Below are 18,359 nucleotides of genomic sequence, written 5' to 3'. Positions count from 1 at the left end.
CGTGAGCTGTGGCGTAGGTCGCACATGCGGCTTGATCCCGTGTTGCTGTGGCTGTGGTGAAGGCCGCAGCTCTGCTTAGACCCCTAGCCTAGGAACCTCCATATGCCACGGGAGCGGCTCAAGAAAAGGCAAAAAGAAAAACAAACAAACAAAACAAAAACCAAAAAAAAAAAAGCCACAAGAGCCAGGTAGGGCACGCAAGGCCAGAGAGCAAAACCTTGGAGTCAGATGTTAAGAATCAATGAGTACAAGGTAGTATCTTCAGTGAGACGAGTTTGGGGATAGGGGACAGTAGGTTAAAATGGACAGGTCCTTCTCTAAAAGCTCTGGGACATCCTGCTCTGGGACCCTCTTCAGAGTGAGACAACTTGAGGAGGTGGGCACTCTCTGCCCTCATGCTGAGACATCTCGTGCCTTTTTGGCACTGGTGGTTATGCCCAGAAAGGCTCAGCTCAGAGAGCAGTGACTGGAGACTCAGGGTGTCTCAGGGAGGGAGTGCTGTCAGAGTTCATGAGCCCGTGGGAGTCACTTTTGCTGTCGCCCCCAAATACCTGGATCTTCCCAGCACCCCTGCAAGCAGGTACTGGAAATGCCAGTGAAACTGGCCACTCACTACTTTCAAGAAAGCTTCGGGGCATTCCCGCTGTGGTGCAGTGGGATTGACGGTATCTTGGGAGCAGTGGGACACAGCTGCCATCCCTGGCCAGGCATAATGGGTTAAGCGTCTGCTGTTGCTGTAGTTGAAGCTTAGGTTGCAACTGTTGCTGGTATATGATCCTTGGCCTGGAACTCTATGCCACAGGGCGGCCAAAAAAGAGAAGAAAAGAAAAAGAAGAAGAGGAAGAAAAGAAAGCATCTGTTCTGACAAGGCTGTCAGGTTCTGAGAAACTTGGGTTGTTTAATTCTCATAAACACCATGAGTAGAGTAACATTACTTCTCTTTGACAGATGAAGACACAGAAGCTGTGAGAGACCTATCCAAGGTCACAGCCTGTAAATGGAAGTGCTAGGATTTGAACCCAGCTGGCCTGACCTGGAGCTTAGGCTCTTTCTAATGCCTCTAGCACCTTCCTCTTATTGCCTTTTCACTATAAGATAGTGTCACTGGACAGAATTCCCAGTGGCCCTTATTAGAGGCCAGGGTCTGTCTTCATCACCTTTGAGCCCAGGCACCCAGTGGGATCTGTGCAGCCACAGCGTGGCTGACGTGGGGCAGCCTTGTAGGTGGGTAGCTCTGCTGGCCGGGCCAGCAGCCCCTTGCCCCAAAGTGGCTGTCCACCTCTTGCCTGGCCCTGGATGCTCTGGGGCTGGGCTGTTTCTATGGAAAGGTATTCCCCACCCCCATCTTCAGGGCTGGGTGTTTCCAGGAAGCAGTAAGCCGTGAGTGCTGTGTCCGGGGCTCCCCTCCATAATCCCCAGCCTGTCTGTGTTTATCCGATGGCTTCAGGCGGGGGTGTGGGTAGCCCATGAACCAGTGGGCAGCTGCTGGGCTTACTGGGCCGTCAAGACAGAGCAGTCAGGGACAGGGCCCTGCCCGGGCTACAGAGGAGCCAGGAGCCATGAGGGTGGCAGTGGGTCTCCTCTGGCTCCTGGCCCTCGGAGGGCCCTCCCAGGCCGGGAGCACCTGCCCCTCTCAGTGCAGCTGCAGTCTCCATGTCCTGGGTGATGGCAGCAAAGCCAGGTATGGCACCAGGTGTGTGGGGGTGGGTAGCTCAGCCCCCAGGTCTCTTGGCTGGGTTGGGAGGGGTTAGATGTAGGGCCCTCAGACTGAGGCCGGGTGAGACCCCAATCTCCCTGGCCCTCAAGGTCCAAGGGTCTTATGGGGCTAGTCTGTGCTATGTTTTCTTCCAGGCAGCAGGGTGGGGTTCTGCTCAGGAGGTGGTAGCAGGTACCTTTCCACTTGGAGCAGGGATGGGGCACAGATGTGTCAGCTCCAGGAAATCCTTTCTGAGTCCTCCTCCAGGATCCTGTGAGAGGAACCCTTGTTAAGGGCACAGGAATGCTCCCCTTACCTCTTTTTTTTCTCTCCTTCCTTCCTCTACCTCTCCCACCAGCCTCTATCTCACCCACCCCTTCTTTTCTAGGCCTCTTTTGTTCTCTTGCCTCACCTCCTGGGGGCACCCAATCATATTCCAGGTATTTCTTCCTACCCCACCCATGATGGAACCACCTGCCTCCTCATGCTCTCCCTGCTCCAGGTATCCCCTAGCCCAGTCCCCAGAAGCCTCAGCCTTAACCCCTTTCTGCGGGCTTTTGCAAAGGCAGAGAGTACCCACTCCAGTGCAAGCAAGTGCCCCTCCACCCTTAGCCTCTTTAACTTTCCCCATCACCCCTCTGATCCCTGAAAGCATTTCCTTCCTTGCTTTTTCCTCTTTCTGGTCTGTTCCCAAAGTCACCGTGGTTTGTGGACACTTGCTCTTCCCCCATGGCTCATTCCCTGTCTCTCTTTGGCAGTCATTAAACTGTCTTTTTTTTTTTTGTCTTTTGTCTTTTGTCTTTTTGTTGTTGTTGTTGTTGTTGCTATTTCTTGGGCCGCTCCCGCGGCATATGGAGGTTCCCAGGCTAGGGGTTGAATCGGAGCTGTAGCCACCAGCCCATGCCAGAGCCACAGCAATGCGGGATCCGAGCCGCGTCTGCAACCTACACCACAGCTCACGGCAACGCCGGATCGTCAACCCACTGAGCAAGGGCAGGGACCGAACCCGCAACCTCATGGTTCCTAGTCGGATTTGTTAACCACTGCGCCACGACGGGAACTCCCTCTTTTTTTTTTTTTTTTTTTTTTTTAACCTCTTTAGTTCATCTATTATTGACCTCTGTATTTTCTAACTTTCTCAAGGATTTCAGCCTCTGGCTTAGGGTCTTTCCTACCATCTTTCCAGCCTCCTGGAATTTCATCCTCTCTCTTTCATCTTAGATGGGTGTTGGGGAGCCACTGATAGTTTCTAATCAGGGTAGCAACGTTATCAGTGTGACTCTTTCAATGATCTTAGCAATGGGGGTCAGGCTGATTGAGTCTGGGGGCAGGCAGAGAATGGAGAGGCATCTCCAAGAAAGAACACTCCATATGGTCTGAAGAAAAGAGCTCCATTTCTGGTCCAAGTTTGTTATGCTCCGATTCATATGGGCCATATGAAAAAAGAATCTCCCCAAGAGAAGCCAGGGCTGAGCCCTGAGCAGTTCAGGAAAGAACCTATGGCCAAGGAGAGTGTGACAAAGAGCCTCCTGTGCAACCTATAGAGAGCACAGGGCTCAAAGTCACACAACATCAGCAGCAGAGCTGGTCCTAAAAGCCAGAGCTTCAGTTCCATTTCCAGAACTCTTCTTACCTGATGATGCTGCCATGGGCAGGGACCCGGGAGGGCTTTTGATTGCAGGTTGGCTTTAGGATGTAAAATGAAATTCCAGAGGCTGTTTCCAGGGCCTCTAAATTCAGCTATTGGTCATGCTTTCTCTGAAGCTAGACCTCTCACCACTGGTTCTACCTGCGTGACAGTGCCCCGCTCATATGCACTGGCCCATTTGCATGGAGTGTCCTATGCTATGAGGGGAACGAGGCCATGCAAGGCTATAGGGGACCCTGAAGCCCTCACTGGCCATGGGCACAGATTGTACAGGCAGACTGAGGCTCCTTCTGCATCTCAGATGCCTTCCTTAGCACCATCTCTAAAGGGCCTTTTGGAGGCCCAGCCTTTGCATCTGAGCAGCCTGGTGGACCTTTTTGTGCTTTCTGTGTCATGAAGAGAGTGTGTGTACTTGTAGGTACTGGAGTTTCAAGGGGGGATGGGGAAGGTGAGTCTGGGCACCTGAACAGATATGTCTCCATGTCCTTCAGGCCCAGTTTGCCCCCTCAGGACCTGGGCTGTCAGCTTGTGCTGGGCTCTTATTGGTTTCTTTAACCCCTCCCTTAACCATTTTCTCCCCCTTCCAGCGCATGTTTTCCCATCAACTCCCTTCCTCCCACCAACATCCAGACCTTCCTTCCTACAACACCCAAGCCTCTATTATCATTGAAGATATCATTACCTCCAATACTTTTTCTTCCTTAGCTAGATTATAAGCTGTAAGGGGAGAAGGGCTATTGAGTCTGATAGACTTCTGAATCTCCATAGCACCCATCCCTCAGTAGGGGTTCCATGCATAGCTGAAGAATGGAATACGTGGGTGGAAGTAACTGCCTTGTGGGCACCATTGATAAAAACAAGCCAAAGCCACTGACTTTGAGTAGAGTTATGTGAATTAAGCTGAGGGATGATGCTAGAGTGTGTGTGTGATGCCAGGAAGAATGTTCCTGATATGATATGAGCAATACATTATGAAAGTACAAGAGAATCTCCCTTACTGAAGCTCAGCAATACCTCCAACCCCACTCCCCTCCTTCAGCGTGAGCAGATAAGCCCTAAAGATGAAATGGGCTGCACAAGGGCTGAGTCCCTTGTGTGCAGCCTCCAAGTTTTATTCTCTTGAGAATCTTTCCTTTTTTACCACTTATATATGTGCTGCTCTCAGTGATGGTGTGTGATACAGCCCTGCATTGTAGGCTCCTTGAGGGTGAGACTGCTTCCTGTGATCCCTCTATCCTCTGCTTTAGAACAAGGTTTAAGTCACTGTTTGGACAGATGGAACATTGGAAGGAGCTGGTAAGGCTGACCTGATGTACTTACAGTATGGAATGCAGTGCTGGACCCTAACAGTGGTCAGCGGCAATTGGGCTTCTACAAGTGACAGGTACCCAGAACTGGTACACACGTGACCTCATTTAAACCCCTAAATCATCCTGCGAGGTGGAGTCTATTATCTGGGGGAAATTGAGGAAAATAGAGTTTACATAACATACTCAAGGATACACAAGCAAAAAGTCCAGAGGTTAATCTAGCCGTGGAGCTGCAAAGTCCCAGCTTTTAAACACCTTGATCATCTCATGGTCCCTCAGAGTCTGGAAAGATTTGAGGTACCCTATGTATGGCTTCCATTTCTGTTACCTTTGCCATATATATATATTTAAGTGAAAAAAAAGCCAAAGCAGTTACAAAAACATATAATTTAACAAAAGAACACTTTTAACTCATAGATGCAATGCAGGAATGCACAAGATGATCTTGGGATTTATGAACAGTATTAATTCTTAGTGCACTGCAGGTGGTGTGAGCAGGTCTAGGTCCTTCAGGCCAGTGAGCCAGATCAAATGGCCCTAGTGGGACCCCTGTGAAATGTTCTGAAAGCGAAGATGCACCCAAACAGAGCACAGGAGGCTGCTTGTTCCCTGTCCATCTCCAGGGCCCATCACAGCCTGGGTTTGGTGTCCTGTGTTCCGTGCAGACCAGGATGCCTCTTGAAAGGTCAGGGAAGAGGGGGGATCTCCAACGAGACAAGACCTCTGGTCAAATACTGTCGTTTCTGTGACCAGGACTGTGGTGTGCAACGACCCTGACATGACGCTGCCCCCTGCATCTGTCCCTCCGGACACCTTCAGACTGCGCCTGGAGCGTACCGCCATTCGCAGGGTGCCCGGAGAGTCCTTCAAGGTGCTGAGTCGCCTGGAGCAGCTGTGGCTGCCCTACAACGCTCTCTGCGAGCTCAGCGCCCTGATGCTGAAGGGCTTGCGCCGCCTGCGCGAGCTGCGCATGCCCGGGAATCGCCTGGCCACCTTCCCCTGGGCAGCGCTCAGGGACGCCCCCCAGCTGCGGCTTCTGGATCTGCAGGCCAACCGCCTTTCGGCTGTGCCGCCGGAGGCCGCGCGTTTCCTGGGGAACCTGACTTTCCTTGACCTCTCCAGTAACCAGCTGTTGAGGCTCCCGCAGGAGCTGCTCGCCACCTGGGCTCACCTGCAGACGGGGCCCTTCCTTCCCGGCCACCACGCCAGGCTGGTCCTAGGTAAGAGATGGCATCCCTCACTTGGAACCACCTTGGTGAAACCTTGTGGTCTTAGGCAAGTTTACTAAACCTTTCTGAATCTCATTTATTTACCTGGAACATAGAAATCACACTTGCCTTCTGGTTTTGAGTGAAGAGAGAGAGAGGCACACATTGGTAGGTAGGTTTAGGAATTCAAGCTGCTAGCCAGGCTGCTGCAGTTCAAACCCCGGCTCTGCTGCTTTCCCCTGTCCCATGAGGGGTTGGGAACCATGGTAGGGCCCTTCTGTAGGATGGGTGGAGAGTATCAGAAGAAAGGCCTCTTGGAGCTCCCGCTGTGGCGCAACAGGATCGGCAGTGCCTTGGTAGCACTGGGAAGGGGGTTTGATCCCCAGCTGTGCACAGTGGGTTAAAATCCCACATTACAGCAGCTGCAGCTTAGGTCGAAACTACAGCTGGGATCTGATCCCTGGGGAGGGGGGAGCTCCAAATGCTGAAGGGTGGCCAAAAATGAAAAAAAAAAAAAAAGAGAGGGCTCCTGGCAGATGTGCCTGGAGCATGCCTTGGCTCTTATGGGGTCCAGCACTGGGAGCTGGAGCATTCCTAGAGTGGTTTGGGAGAAGTTCCTGCCCTGAGGCCCAGGAGTGTCTCTCAAGGAGAGAATATTTATTTATTTATTTATTATTTTTGGCCATACCTGTGGCATACAGAAGTTCCCCTGGGCTGGGAATCAAACCCGAACCACAGCAGTGACAACACCAAGTCTTAACCACTGGGCCACAAGGAACTCCAAGGAAGGAATGTTTCTTGGAAGCAGGGGAGGGCATTCCAGCTCTGTCTACTCTACAGACTTTTTCACCTGATAGAGGACATTGTATAAGGTAGTACTTATACGGAAAATATTGTTGTTTGTTCGAAAATAAAATTTGAATATCCTTTTTATATGTATATATAATATATTTATATTATTTATATGTAATATATATTTATATTATTTTATATATGTATAGTATCTTCTTATTGCAATTGCTTTTCCCTCTCCTAAAAGGTAGCCACTGTTATGTTTATTTGCTTATTTCCTATCTTTTATAATACATTTTCATACACATGCATATACATAAAAACATGGACACAGAAATTTTAGCTGTGTGTTTTTACATAAAATTTCATCATATTGTACATATTAACCAGTACTAACTTTTTTTATCCAGCAATATGTCTTGGAGATCTTTGTAAATTACTACAAATGGATCAACTTCATTTTTTAAAAACTATGGCATAATATTCCATCATATAGTTATACTAGGGTTTATTTAGCCATTCCCCCTTTTATGAACCTATGGATTATTTCCATTATTTTGTTAATGTCTATGATGTCACATTCTTGACAATGCATCCTGGTGCATGGAAGACAAATATTTCTCTAGGATAAGAACTGGGAAGTGGAAGTGGAATTGCTAGGTCATGGAGCGTATATGTTGGATTTTTTTTTTGCTTTTTAGGGCCGCACCTGCAGTATATGAAAGTTTACAGGCTAGGGACTGAATTGGAGCTGTAGCTGCTGGCCTATACTGTGGCCACAGTAATACAAGATCCGAGCCACATCTGTGACCTACACCACAGCTCACAGCAATGCAGGATCCTTAACCCACTGAGCAAAACCAGGGGTCGAACCTGCATCCTCATGGTTCCCAGTCGGGTTCGTTACCACTGAACCATGACAGGAACTCCCTGGATGTTTTAATATTAATCACAGTCTCGAAAGTGGCTGGGCCAATTCTCATCCCCACCAGTAGTCTGTGTGGCCACCCATATGTGTGTTCACTCTGCAAACTTGTTTGAGTGCCAGTCAACGTGTGAGCTCAATTCTAAGTGCTGGGGATACAGCATTGAACAAGATGGATGAAAATCAGTTCCCCAGTGAAGCTAACAAAGTGGTCAGAATGTTTAACATTTGCCAGTCTGACCAGTGCAGGTTTCATTGTCTGTTAATCTTGGCACTTGCATGAATTCTTGGGGGACTCTGTTGAAATGAAGATCACTGAAGTGGTATCTGTTGAAGCCAGATAGCTCACCACCAGAGCTGGGCAGTGACAACTCTACATCTTGGGATGCAGATATATTATGAAATGCACTTAACTGGTGACACAGGGTAGCAATCACCGGGCTGGGGTTGGGGGTGGGAGAGGAATGGGTGCTAGTGCTCAAAACGACCAGAGAGTCATGGATGTACAAGCAGGTTTTACTCCACCTTCCCCGACCCTTGATATTTCCCCTTGCAAATATATGTATGTAAATATATACTTTGCTATTGATTATACACTATCAAATTTAATAACAACCCATGGAGGATAGAAAGGACATCACATTAAATGCATTCATTTTATATTTTAGAAATGCAAATATATGAAAAGAAATTGTGTCTTAGAACTGAGGACACACAATACCTCTCTATCTCTAGAAGGTCCTTTGACAGGGTAGGTACAGTGACCTGCTTTCAGCTCTATGGAGGTGTTTATTTATTTATTTTTTTAGGGCTGTGCCTGCAGCATATGGAAGTTCCCAGGCTAGGGGTCGAATTTGAGCTGCAGTTGCCGGCCTATACCACAGCCACAGCAACGCCAGATCTGAGCCAAGTCTGCAACTTACACTGCAGCTCATGGCAACGTCAGATCCTTTAACCCTCTGAGCGAGGCCAGGGATTGAATTTGCATCCTCATGGGTGCTAGTCAGATTCTTAACTTGCTGAGCCACAACGGGAACTCCTAGAGGTGTTCATTTGAAAGTAAAGAGGGGAGTTCCCATCGTGGCGCAGTGGTTAACAAATCCGACTAGGAACCATGAGGTTGCGGGTTCGGTCCCTGCCCTTGCTCAGTGGGTTGACGATCCGGCGTTGCCGTGAGCTGTGGTGTAGGTTGCAGACGCGGCTCGGATCCCGCGTTGCTGTGGCTCTGGTGTAGGCCGGTGGCTACAGCTCCGATTCAACCCCTAGCCTGGGAACCTCCATATGCCGCGGGAGCGGCCCAAGAAATAGCAACAACAACAAAAGACAAAAAAAAAAGACAAAAAGACAAAAAAAAAAAAAAAAAAAAAAAAAGAAAGTAAAGAGGGCTGGAGTTCCCACCATGGCGCAGCAGAAATGAATCCGACTAGGAACCATGAGGTTTCGGGTTCAATCCCTGGCCTCGCTCAATGGGTTAAGGATCCTGCATTGCCATGAGCTGTGGTGTAGGTCACAGACATGGCTTGGATCCCGCATTGCTATAGCTGTGGCATAGGCTGGCAGCTGTAGCTCTGATTTGACCCCTAGCCTGGGAACCTCCATATGCCACAGGTGCGGCCCTAAAAAGCAAAAAAATAAAGAGGGCTGAGGATATAACATAGGATTTGATTTCCTGGCATCCTCACTCCTGTCCTCCTCACTCCTGTCCTTTTGAGCCTGTGTCTAAGGGACCCTTGCTCAAAACAGCCACCCTCTTTGGTGGGGTGATGCTGAACGTGCCACTAATACTGAGAGGACAGGGGTTAAGAGTCAGGGGTTATGAAGCATTCTAGAAATGGATTTTGACATATTGCAGCTATTGCAGAAATACTCATTGCCTGGCCAGTAGCCTGAGAGGATCAGTCCAAGAGTGGCAGCAGTAACTGCCAATTTTGTCTGTATGCTGTATGGCTTATCCAGTGCTTAATATGATTTATGTTTAGTTATGCTCATAGCCGCCCTCAAAGGAAACTAATGCTATCATTCTAGATGAAGAACCAGGCTTAAGTTTGCATCACTTAGTGAAGCAAGGAGCTGGGTCTGGAGGCAAGTTCTGTTGATTCTGAGTTCAAGATAGGCCTTCTCCCTGGGGGAGAAGAGGAGCTGGGTTGGGGATCTGAACATCTAGGGCTCACCTCTTGCCTTCCTTCCCACCCCCCGCAGGGCTGCAGGACAACCCCTGGGTGTGTGACTGCCGACTCTATGACCTGGTCAGTTTCCTGGAAGGCTGGGCCCCAAATCTGGCTTTCATAGAAGCCAGGCTGAAGTGTGCCAGCCCGCGCAGCCTGGCCGGAGTGGCCTTCAGCCAGCTGGAACTGAGGAAGTGCCAGAGTCCTGAACTCCGTCCGGGGGTGGCCAGCATCAAGTCCCCTTTGGGCACCGCAGTGTTGCTACGTTGTGGGGCCACTGGGGTCCCTGGGCCTGAGATGAGCTGGACTAGGGCCAATGGGCACCCAGTCAACGGCACAGGTATGTGAGTTACAGGGACCGCTGTGCTGAGATCTTGGACTGGGGCGGGTGGGCCAGCATCCCAAATGGAGGGGACGGATCAGGTTTGCAGGAAGAATGGGATAGGCTAAGCCAGGCTCTTTACTCCCATCCTGTCTGCATGGAGTTGAAGGACTCTGCTCAGATGGGGGACATGGGGACAGTGATTTCAATGATGACAATGGCTCATAACTGGTCCTGTCATATTCCATCAGCCCCTCTGTCAAAGATTGGGGGCCTACCATGACAGGAATGAAACTCTGGCTTTTTGGTAGAAGATGCTATCTTAGTAAATATACTATGCATTATAGTACAGTGGCTATGTAGCCAGTATCACTAGGAGTAATTAATGATAGACACTACCAACTATTGAGCTCTTCATGTGTTAAATGTATTATGCACATAATGTCATTGAACTTTAAAGAACAACCTGATTCTCCTTCTCATTTTGTGTATAAGTAAACTGAGGCTCTGAGAGGCTAAATGCTTGGTCTACATCACACAGCTCATATAAGGAGTTGCTGAGACTCCTTAGCCTGTGCCCTTTGTGCTGTGTAGACCAACATGGTTCATCCCTGGCACTGGGTGGGGGGTTTGCAGGAGTCATGGCCCACCTACATGCAAAAAGATGGTGGAGGAGGAACAATTACTCAGCATCTGACCAGAACACCTCCCTTCCCTCCCAGGTTTCTTGTGTTTCCCCCAACTAGCTTGGCAAGCATTGCTCTAGGACCATGGGTTTAAAATTAGTTTACAAACAAAATTGTGCAGGAGCTTCACTAATGTAAAACAGAAAGTTATATATGGCTGTGATTGAAGGGACAGTGAGGCCAGTGAGGGGTGTGCAGAGCTCTTCCAGCTGGGCCTCTGCCTCAGGGTCATTCAACCCACCTTGCCCCAGAGCACCAGCCCACCGCCCCTGAGAGGTCAGATCTGCAGAGCTCTAGGGCCCTGAAAGACACAGTTGGAACATCTTAGATTTAGACTTAGCCTCAGCCTGAGTCTCTCCAAATTTGAGCCCAGGCGATCTCCATCCCCTTGGCTAATCAAAGAAAAGTTCAGTGAAGCCCAGTCTTTCTTGGGATAACAGGGTCTTGGGCAGAATGTACGTAGTCCAAGACTTGTGAACTTGGCCCTGTCAGGAATCTTAGGGCAGACGGGCCCATGTGTTCTCCCACGTGTGCCTCTTTCCCGACAGTTCACCAGGAGGTCTCCAGTGACGGCACAAGCTGGACTCTGCTGGGCCTGCCTGCCGTGTCTCACCTGGACTCCGGAGACTACATCTGCCAGGCCAAGAACTTCCTGGGAGCCTCTGAGACTCTTATCTCCTTGGTGGTCACTGAGCCCCAGACATCCACGGAGCACAGCAGGAGCCCAGGGGTGCTGTGGGCGAGGCCGATTGAGGGGGCGGAAGCTGCCGCATATAACAAAATGGTGGCCAGGCATGTCCCCCACATCCCTGAGCTTGTCCCAGCCACCGGGCCCCCTGTGCCCAACACAAAGGAGCAACTGACCCTCCAGCATCTCCAGTTGGGGGCCCCAGGAGACCACTTGGATGTGCAGGCTGGACCCCAGGAGGCCCTCATGGTGAGATCTCTCAAGGTGGTGGGGGACACCTATCAGAGCGTGACCTTGGTGTGGAAGGCCCCCCAGGTTGGGAACACAACTACTTTCAGTGTCCTCTACACAGTCTTTGGGCAGCGTGACATGCAGCGGGTGGTTGTGCAGCCTGGGAAGACCACTGTCACCATCCGTGGGCTGGTGCCCAAGATCAAGTACGTGGCATGTGTCTGCGTGCAGGGCTTGGTGCCCCGGAAGGAGCAGTGCATCATCTTCTCCACAGACGAGGTGGCGGATGCTGAGGCCACTCAGCGGCTCATCAACGTGGTGGTGATCAGCGTGGCCGCTGTCATCGCCCTGCCTCTCACACTGCTAGTCTGCTGCAGTGCTCTCCGGAGGCGCTGGCACAAGTGCCGCATCAGTGGCTCCACTGAGGCCACAGGTGCCTACGTCAACCTGGAGAGGCTGGGCCACAGTGAGGACGGCTCCGAGGAACTGTCCCAGCACAGCCTCAGCGAGGCTGACAGGCTCCTCTCCGCCCGTTCCAGCCTAGACTCTCAGGCTTTGGGGGTCAGAGGGGGTAGACGGATCAACGAGTACTTCTGCTGAGAGCTGTGCTCCCCCTACGCACACAGATGCCTAAACCTGCTCCCCCTCTTCCGCTCCCACAGCTCACTGACACCCGAGTCCATGTTCACCCACTCTTACCCAGTTGGGTACATGCTTACTCACATATTTATACACAACAGCTAATGCTTATATAAGCACTTACTATGTGCCAGGAAGTATTTTAAGTGCTTTATATACATTAACTCATTTAATTCTCATGACAACTTTTTGTAGCAGGCACCAGTCTTCTCCCCTCTTACCTGGATAGGGAACAGGGGGAGTAAGTAACTTGCCTGAATCAGTCAGTTTTTGCTGTGTAACAAAGGCAAAAATCACAGTGGTATGTAGCAACAACTGCTTATTTTCACATAACCCACAGGTGAGTGGGTTGACTGGGGTGGCTTTGCTCCATGTGTCCTATTTGGGCCCAGGATGGAGAGTCACTGGCTTCCTGGGGCAGGCTTCCTTCATGGATGTGTCAGATGTTATCAGAGAAATGAGTAAAACATGCAATGCCTCTTAAGCTCTTAATGCTGCCATTTCTGCCCATACTCTACTTGCCAAAGCAAGTCTCATGGCCAAAACTAAATTTTAACAGGGCAGGAAAGGACTGTTCTCCCATGGAGGTGATGGTGAGGCAGGATATATTTTGCTATGTAGTGATCTACCCTTTATTGCCCACAAGTACATAGCTAAGAATTGGCGGATCTAGAATTTGGACCACACATTTGGTTCCAGAACTGATTAGTCCTTACTACCCTCCTATATTGCGTCTTTTTTTTTCTTGGCCACACCCACTGCATGTGGAAGTACCTGGGCCAGGGATCAAACCCATGTCACAGCAGCAACTCAAGCCACTGCATTGGGATTCTCAACCGGTTGCACCACCAGGGAACTCTTCTGTAGGTGCATTTTGATTACACTTATGTTAACTTGTAGACATTCACACGATCTCTTTATGCACTTGCCACATTTGTACACACAATCTCTTTATGCACTTGCCACATTTGTACAGTCACACACATACACACACAAAGACACATACCATCCCCTCCCTGTGTACACTTAGAGATTCTAACATTTTTTCCCTCTGGGTGCCATCCTACCTAGAGGTAATCATTTGATCTTCAGTACAACCTGAGGGTTGGATGATGCCCAAGAGACTACTGCTCATTTACTTTCATAATGTAAGGCTGGTGGGATCTGAGAGTCCCTCTGTGGCCTTTGGCCCAGTACAACCAATGCTGTCTGGCACATGGCTCATCTCTGGTCTCATGTAGCACGCTCTGATTCCAACTGAAACGTACCTGGATTCCTGAGGGTGTTTTGGAGCCTTCTGGGTCTCTAAGCAAAACACTTCAAAGGAGGATTCCAGTTCATTTTGCTTAAATCTAGGAAATCTCTGAGATGTCTCTGTGCCCCAAAGAGGGTGAACATTCCCAGATGAAGGGCTGATGTTCTATCTTGTCTGCAGGGCTGAATTCTAAGGAAGACAGGGTGTTTGGTGCCAAGGCCTTTGGGTAACAACTGAGGAAATCTGCGGACAGAAAGTGATGCAAGAAAGCTATTTTGCTAGTATCACCTAAGAGACTCCATATCGTCTTGAATATTTGCTAAATATAAAAACCAGGGTGATGCAGTGGTTTCTAAAATTACTATACTTTTATAAAAGACTTTACAACATATTTTCTTGTTTCCTCTCATTTGATCCTCACAACAACCTGTTAGGGAGGTTCAACTACTTGATTTTACAGGTGAGAAAACTGAAGCCAAAATAGCTGAATGATTTATGAAGGATAGTGATGGATTTTCTTGGAGGATCTAAATCTTTGATAACATTCTGGCCAGGATGAGGGTCTTTGTGCTCATGAATATTCAGTGTTGACCTCTGCAGTGTGACCCACAGCAGGTTTACTATGGAGTTTTTCAAGATGCTGAAACCTGGGATCAGAACCATGAGAGCACCAGTGCACATGAACTTGGGATTTCCACATGTGGTATTTCCTGCCTATCACCTAGAGGGAATATCTGACTATAACTTAGGGGTCATTGCTATTGGTTAGAGGACTTATTTGGTCGGAAGATGGCAAAGCCACAGTCCACATCACAGGTTAGCAAACTTTTTTTCTGTGAAGAAAACAAGATATGTAAAACGTTAGGTTCTGTTACTGCGGCTCAACTTGGTTGATGCTGTGTGAAGGCAGCCATAGACAATATGTAAATTAATAAGCATGGATGAGTTCAATAAAATGTTCTTTACAAAAACAGATGGCAGGCTGGATTTGGCTCACAGGCTATAATTTGCCAACCTCTGATCTAGATTTTTAAAGGCATTTCTGCTACGTCTTATGAGACTCAAGACTCAACTCTGATTGTTTGACATATGAGATTGACAGGTACTCCCCAAATCAAAACAAATCTAAATACAGTTGACAAAAGCAACCATCTGTTGAAGTGATAAAGATGTTTTCTTTAAATGATTGGCTGAGCCGATCAAGACTGAACTCAACTCACATATAGTTTTATTGAAGCTTGTTTAAAGAAAAATCAGGAACTTGGTAAGAATGTGTAAGTATTTATTCAGCATTGCATGTGTGTGTGAGAGAGAGGGAGGGAGGGAGGGATGGAGCAAAGGAGAGAGAGAGGGATTTTTAACTTCCCAGTGATTTGTGAAGACCTACCTTGGTGGTCTGAATGGAATGGCCCCAAGATGATCAGCCTCCAATACCCATTGGTCAGCCTCTCTTTGTGTGTTCTGTCTTCTCTGGTTCACTCTTGTAGAGAAGAATCATCCTAGATTGTGCTCATGAATATTCAAGTCATTGGAAAAAACAAATTCACACTGTAAAAAATAAAATGATGTCTGGTTTATATGTCAGTCTTTTGGTATGAGTCTGGTTAGTATGAGTCAGTCCCTGGAAACCTAGTGTCTTCTTATAGTCCTAGGAAAAGAATTTCTAGTCTCCCAAATGCTGAAGACCCAGTATACACTATGGTGATCCCACAGCATGTGGCCCCAGAATCCTTGTTTGGAGGTTGATCAGGATCACGGCATCTTCATGATTTTATTTTGGCAGCGCCTGTGGCATGTGGATATTCTGGACAGGGATTGAACCCTTGCCACAGCAGTGACCCAAGTGGCTGCAGTGACAATGCCAGATCCTTAATCTGCTGCACCACAAGGAAACTCCATCATATCTTTTTTTTTTTTTTTTGTCTTTTTAGGGTCACACATCTGGCATATGGAAGTTTCCAGGCTAGGGGTCGAATCGGAGCTATAGTCACGGACCTACATCACAGCCACAGCAACGCCAGATCCAAGCTGCCTCTGGGACCTATACCACAGCAACACTGGATCCTTAACCCACCGAGTAAGGTCAGAGATCGAACCTGTGTCCTCAGGGATACCAGTCAAATTTGTTTCCATTGAGCCATGACGGGAACTCCTATCATGTCTTTTTTTTGACTGCAACATTCCTCCTGATATTCCTCTTAACCTAGGGGGAGGGTATGTCTGATATCATTTAATATAGACACAAAAGCTTGCAGGGTATCAAAAGGCAAACAGAAACTTTATCCTGGAAAGTGGATGTGGCTATTAAAACTAGGCTATTAAGGAGTTCCCTGGTAGCCTAAAATCATCCCATCAGAAGGGAAATGCAAGTGTAGTATTATCAGACCCCTTCCCTTTGTTGTTTAATCTCTTGACTTTAGGGACACCACTTAAGTTCTAGATAGTTAGGATAAATATGAACCAAGCTGACTTTAAGTGTCCTAGTCTCCTGTTTTAACCAACACAGCTACTCCCTAGGCTCATGCCAAATAAGGAATCCAGAAGATGAGGGGAGGGAGTCAGGGGAGGAGAAGAAGCAGTGCAGAAGTGACCTGGGTGACTCCAGAGATGACATGCCAGTGGGGTGTTCTTCTCAAGCGTCCAGCACACCACTGGAAGGTTGAGTTGAGCTGATTCATTTGAAGAGGGTAGCATGGGATGAAGAGAGTAGTAATTACAGAGGATGGAGGGCTCTTTCCGCCTTTATATTTTGGAGTGAGAAAATTCACTAATCATTTATGATACCCATGGACTGAATCATATTTTCCTACAAAGCAAGCCTGATAAAACCTTAGCCCACCTGGTAGGGAACTCTGGAGTGAGAATCACCCGTCAGGGTTGTTCCATATCAGGCCAGACTGGCCAGGGCCCTGCGCCCTTGCCACCCTCAATCTCTGCATGGGCCTGCCTTGGGAAGAGTGTGGCCTCATGCAAGCATTCCTCGTTGCTGAGCATCAGCTCACTCCTGGAAGGGCATCTAAGCAGCACCTCTCCAAGTCGGCCACAGCTTTGTGCCCATGCAACTTCCTTGTTCTGATTTTTACTTTGAGAGGAACCCCAGAGATCTAGCTAGACTGTAGAGTTAGACTGTCTGGATGGAAACCCTGGTGTGTGTAATCAGCTTAGCTGGTGACCCATTTGCCCCCTCGCTGGTTAGCTACTAAGCGGATTTTCTTCCCTGAGGCCTTTAATAGGGTATAACATACATCATGAATCTTAGGGGGACCCATGGAATTTCAAGAGTTATCAAAAATTGCCCCATGTAATGGAAAGTAGACTTTGTTACTCTTCAAGAGTCTAGGAGTTCCCGTCGTGGCTCAGTGGTTAATGAATCTGACTAGGAACCATGAGGTTGCAGGTTCAATCCCTGGCCTTGCTCAGTGGGTTAAGGATCCAGCATTGCTATGAGCTGTGGTGTAGGTCACAGACACAGGTCGGATCTAGCGTTGCTGTGGCTGTGACATAGGCTGGCGGCTACAGCTCTGATTCGACCCCTAGCCTGGGAACCTCCATATGCCGCAGGAGCGGCCCAAGAAAATGGCAAAAAGACAAAAAAAAAAAAAAGATTCTACTGGTGTGGGGGGGTGAATTAAACTTTATTGGGCACCTACTGTATGTTAGGTACTTTATTTTTCATAATCTTAATTTTTCCTAGAAGTGCTATAAAGTACTCATTAATCTCACTTTGCAGGGGAGAAACTGACTTTTCGGAGATCTCAAGACTAGGAAGCATAGTCTTCCCATGGTACTGGAGAGAAGACTCCCATGGTACTGGATTTATAACAGTCTTGCTCACCATGGCATTCTTTGCCCCTAGGAAGGGTATGGCCTAGAGCAGATGATCCACATATTCTTGTTGAATGAATAAAGAGTGGGAGAACAAGTATCCAAAATCACCTGTTATCTCACTTGAAAATGTAGGCCTTTCTTTTTTTGGGTACACCCATGGCATGTGAAAGTTCCCAGGCCAGGGATCAAATGCATACCCCAGCAGTGACCCGAGCCACAGCAATGACAATGCTGGAGCCTTAACTCACTGAGCCACATGGGAACTCCAGGCCTTTCATTTTTAACCTATGAAATACACAGTATTCAGGAAAAGTTATGAGATCCAGGATAAGAAAATGCTTTGATTTAATCAGAAAACACAGTCTTGTGTTATAACCTCTATATTAGGATGCTTCTCTGATTCTGGTCATCCAAGGGGAAGATGCAACTATTAACGCAGTAGAAAAATGAATCCACCACACGAGGAGTTGGGGAGATTACCACTGATAGGAGCGGTTGCAGAATTACTTTGTTAACCGTCATCTGCATTCACTTTTAGAGAATGGTGGAAAATTCTAGGTTTTAGGAGTCAGTTGTGATTGTGAAGTGTTAGATGGATTCTGGCCCAAATCACCCAAACCATGGTGCTCAGAATAGCATAACCCTGCTTGTTTCTTACATCTTTTTGTATGAGACTGAGGGAAGGCAGTATCAGGACTTAATTGGACATCTGGCTTATAGTTTGCTTTCTGGTCTCAAGAATCAGAAAAAGGATGAATTTTCTGACCTTAGATAAGAGAGATAGCTCCCTCTTCTGGGTTCTTACTGAGCTTGTGATCTGGGCCATAACATACCTCAGAGCACCCAGGACTTTGCTGCTGCTGTGCTGACCTACATTGTTATGGATTACCTATAATAGGATTTTCCACGCGGAAGCTTGAACTATGCTTATTTAAAAATTTGTAAGGCAGTTTCTTACAGAAGAAT

The 18,359-nt window shown here is 48.2% G+C and overlaps 1 protein-coding gene across 1 annotated transcript; it reads left to right on the top strand.

The window, feature by feature from the left end:
* The first annotated feature begins 1,486 nt into the window (after positions 1 to 1,486).
* LRIT1 (leucine rich repeat, Ig-like and transmembrane domains 1) lies at positions 1,487 to 12,398 on the top strand. The gene is made up of 4 exons (XM_013983385.3): positions 1,487 to 1,681; positions 5,408 to 5,874; positions 9,779 to 10,084; positions 11,301 to 12,398. The coding sequence occupies exons 1-4, from the start codon at positions 1,560 to 1,562 to the stop codon at positions 12,269 to 12,271; spliced, it is 1,866 nt and encodes a 621-aa protein (XP_013838839.3). The 5' UTR covers positions 1,487 to 1,559; the 3' UTR covers positions 12,272 to 12,398.
* The last annotated feature ends 5,961 nt before the right edge of the window (positions 12,399 to 18,359 follow it).

Source organism: Sus scrofa, chromosome 14, assembly GCF_054392235.1.
Source record: "Sus scrofa isolate SSC_HxYL_T2T_F1_AM1 chromosome 14, Sscrofa_HxYL_maternal_Yorkshire_Landrace_v2.0, whole genome shotgun sequence".
Lineage (NCBI taxonomy): Eukaryota > Metazoa > Chordata > Mammalia > Artiodactyla > Suidae > Sus > Sus scrofa.
Note: the sequence above shows the minus strand (reverse complement) of the source record. Positions and strands in the feature narration are given on the sequence as shown.

What these genes read in the sequence shown, in the direction of transcription:
- LRIT1 (XM_013983385.3), top strand. Translation starts at nt 1,560, where the DNA reads ATGAGGGTGGCAGTGGGTCTCCTCTGGCTCCTGGCCCTCGGAGGGCCC. An exon ending in GGTGATGGCAGCAAAGCCAG is followed by an intron (nt 1,682 to 5,407) that starts GTATGGCACCAG and finishes TTCTGTGACCAG; the next exon opens with GACTGTGGTGTGCAACGACC. An exon ending in GCACCCAGTCAACGGCACAG is followed by an intron (nt 10,085 to 11,300) that starts GTATGTGAGTTA and finishes CTTTCCCGACAG; the next exon opens with TTCACCAGGAGGTCTCCAGT.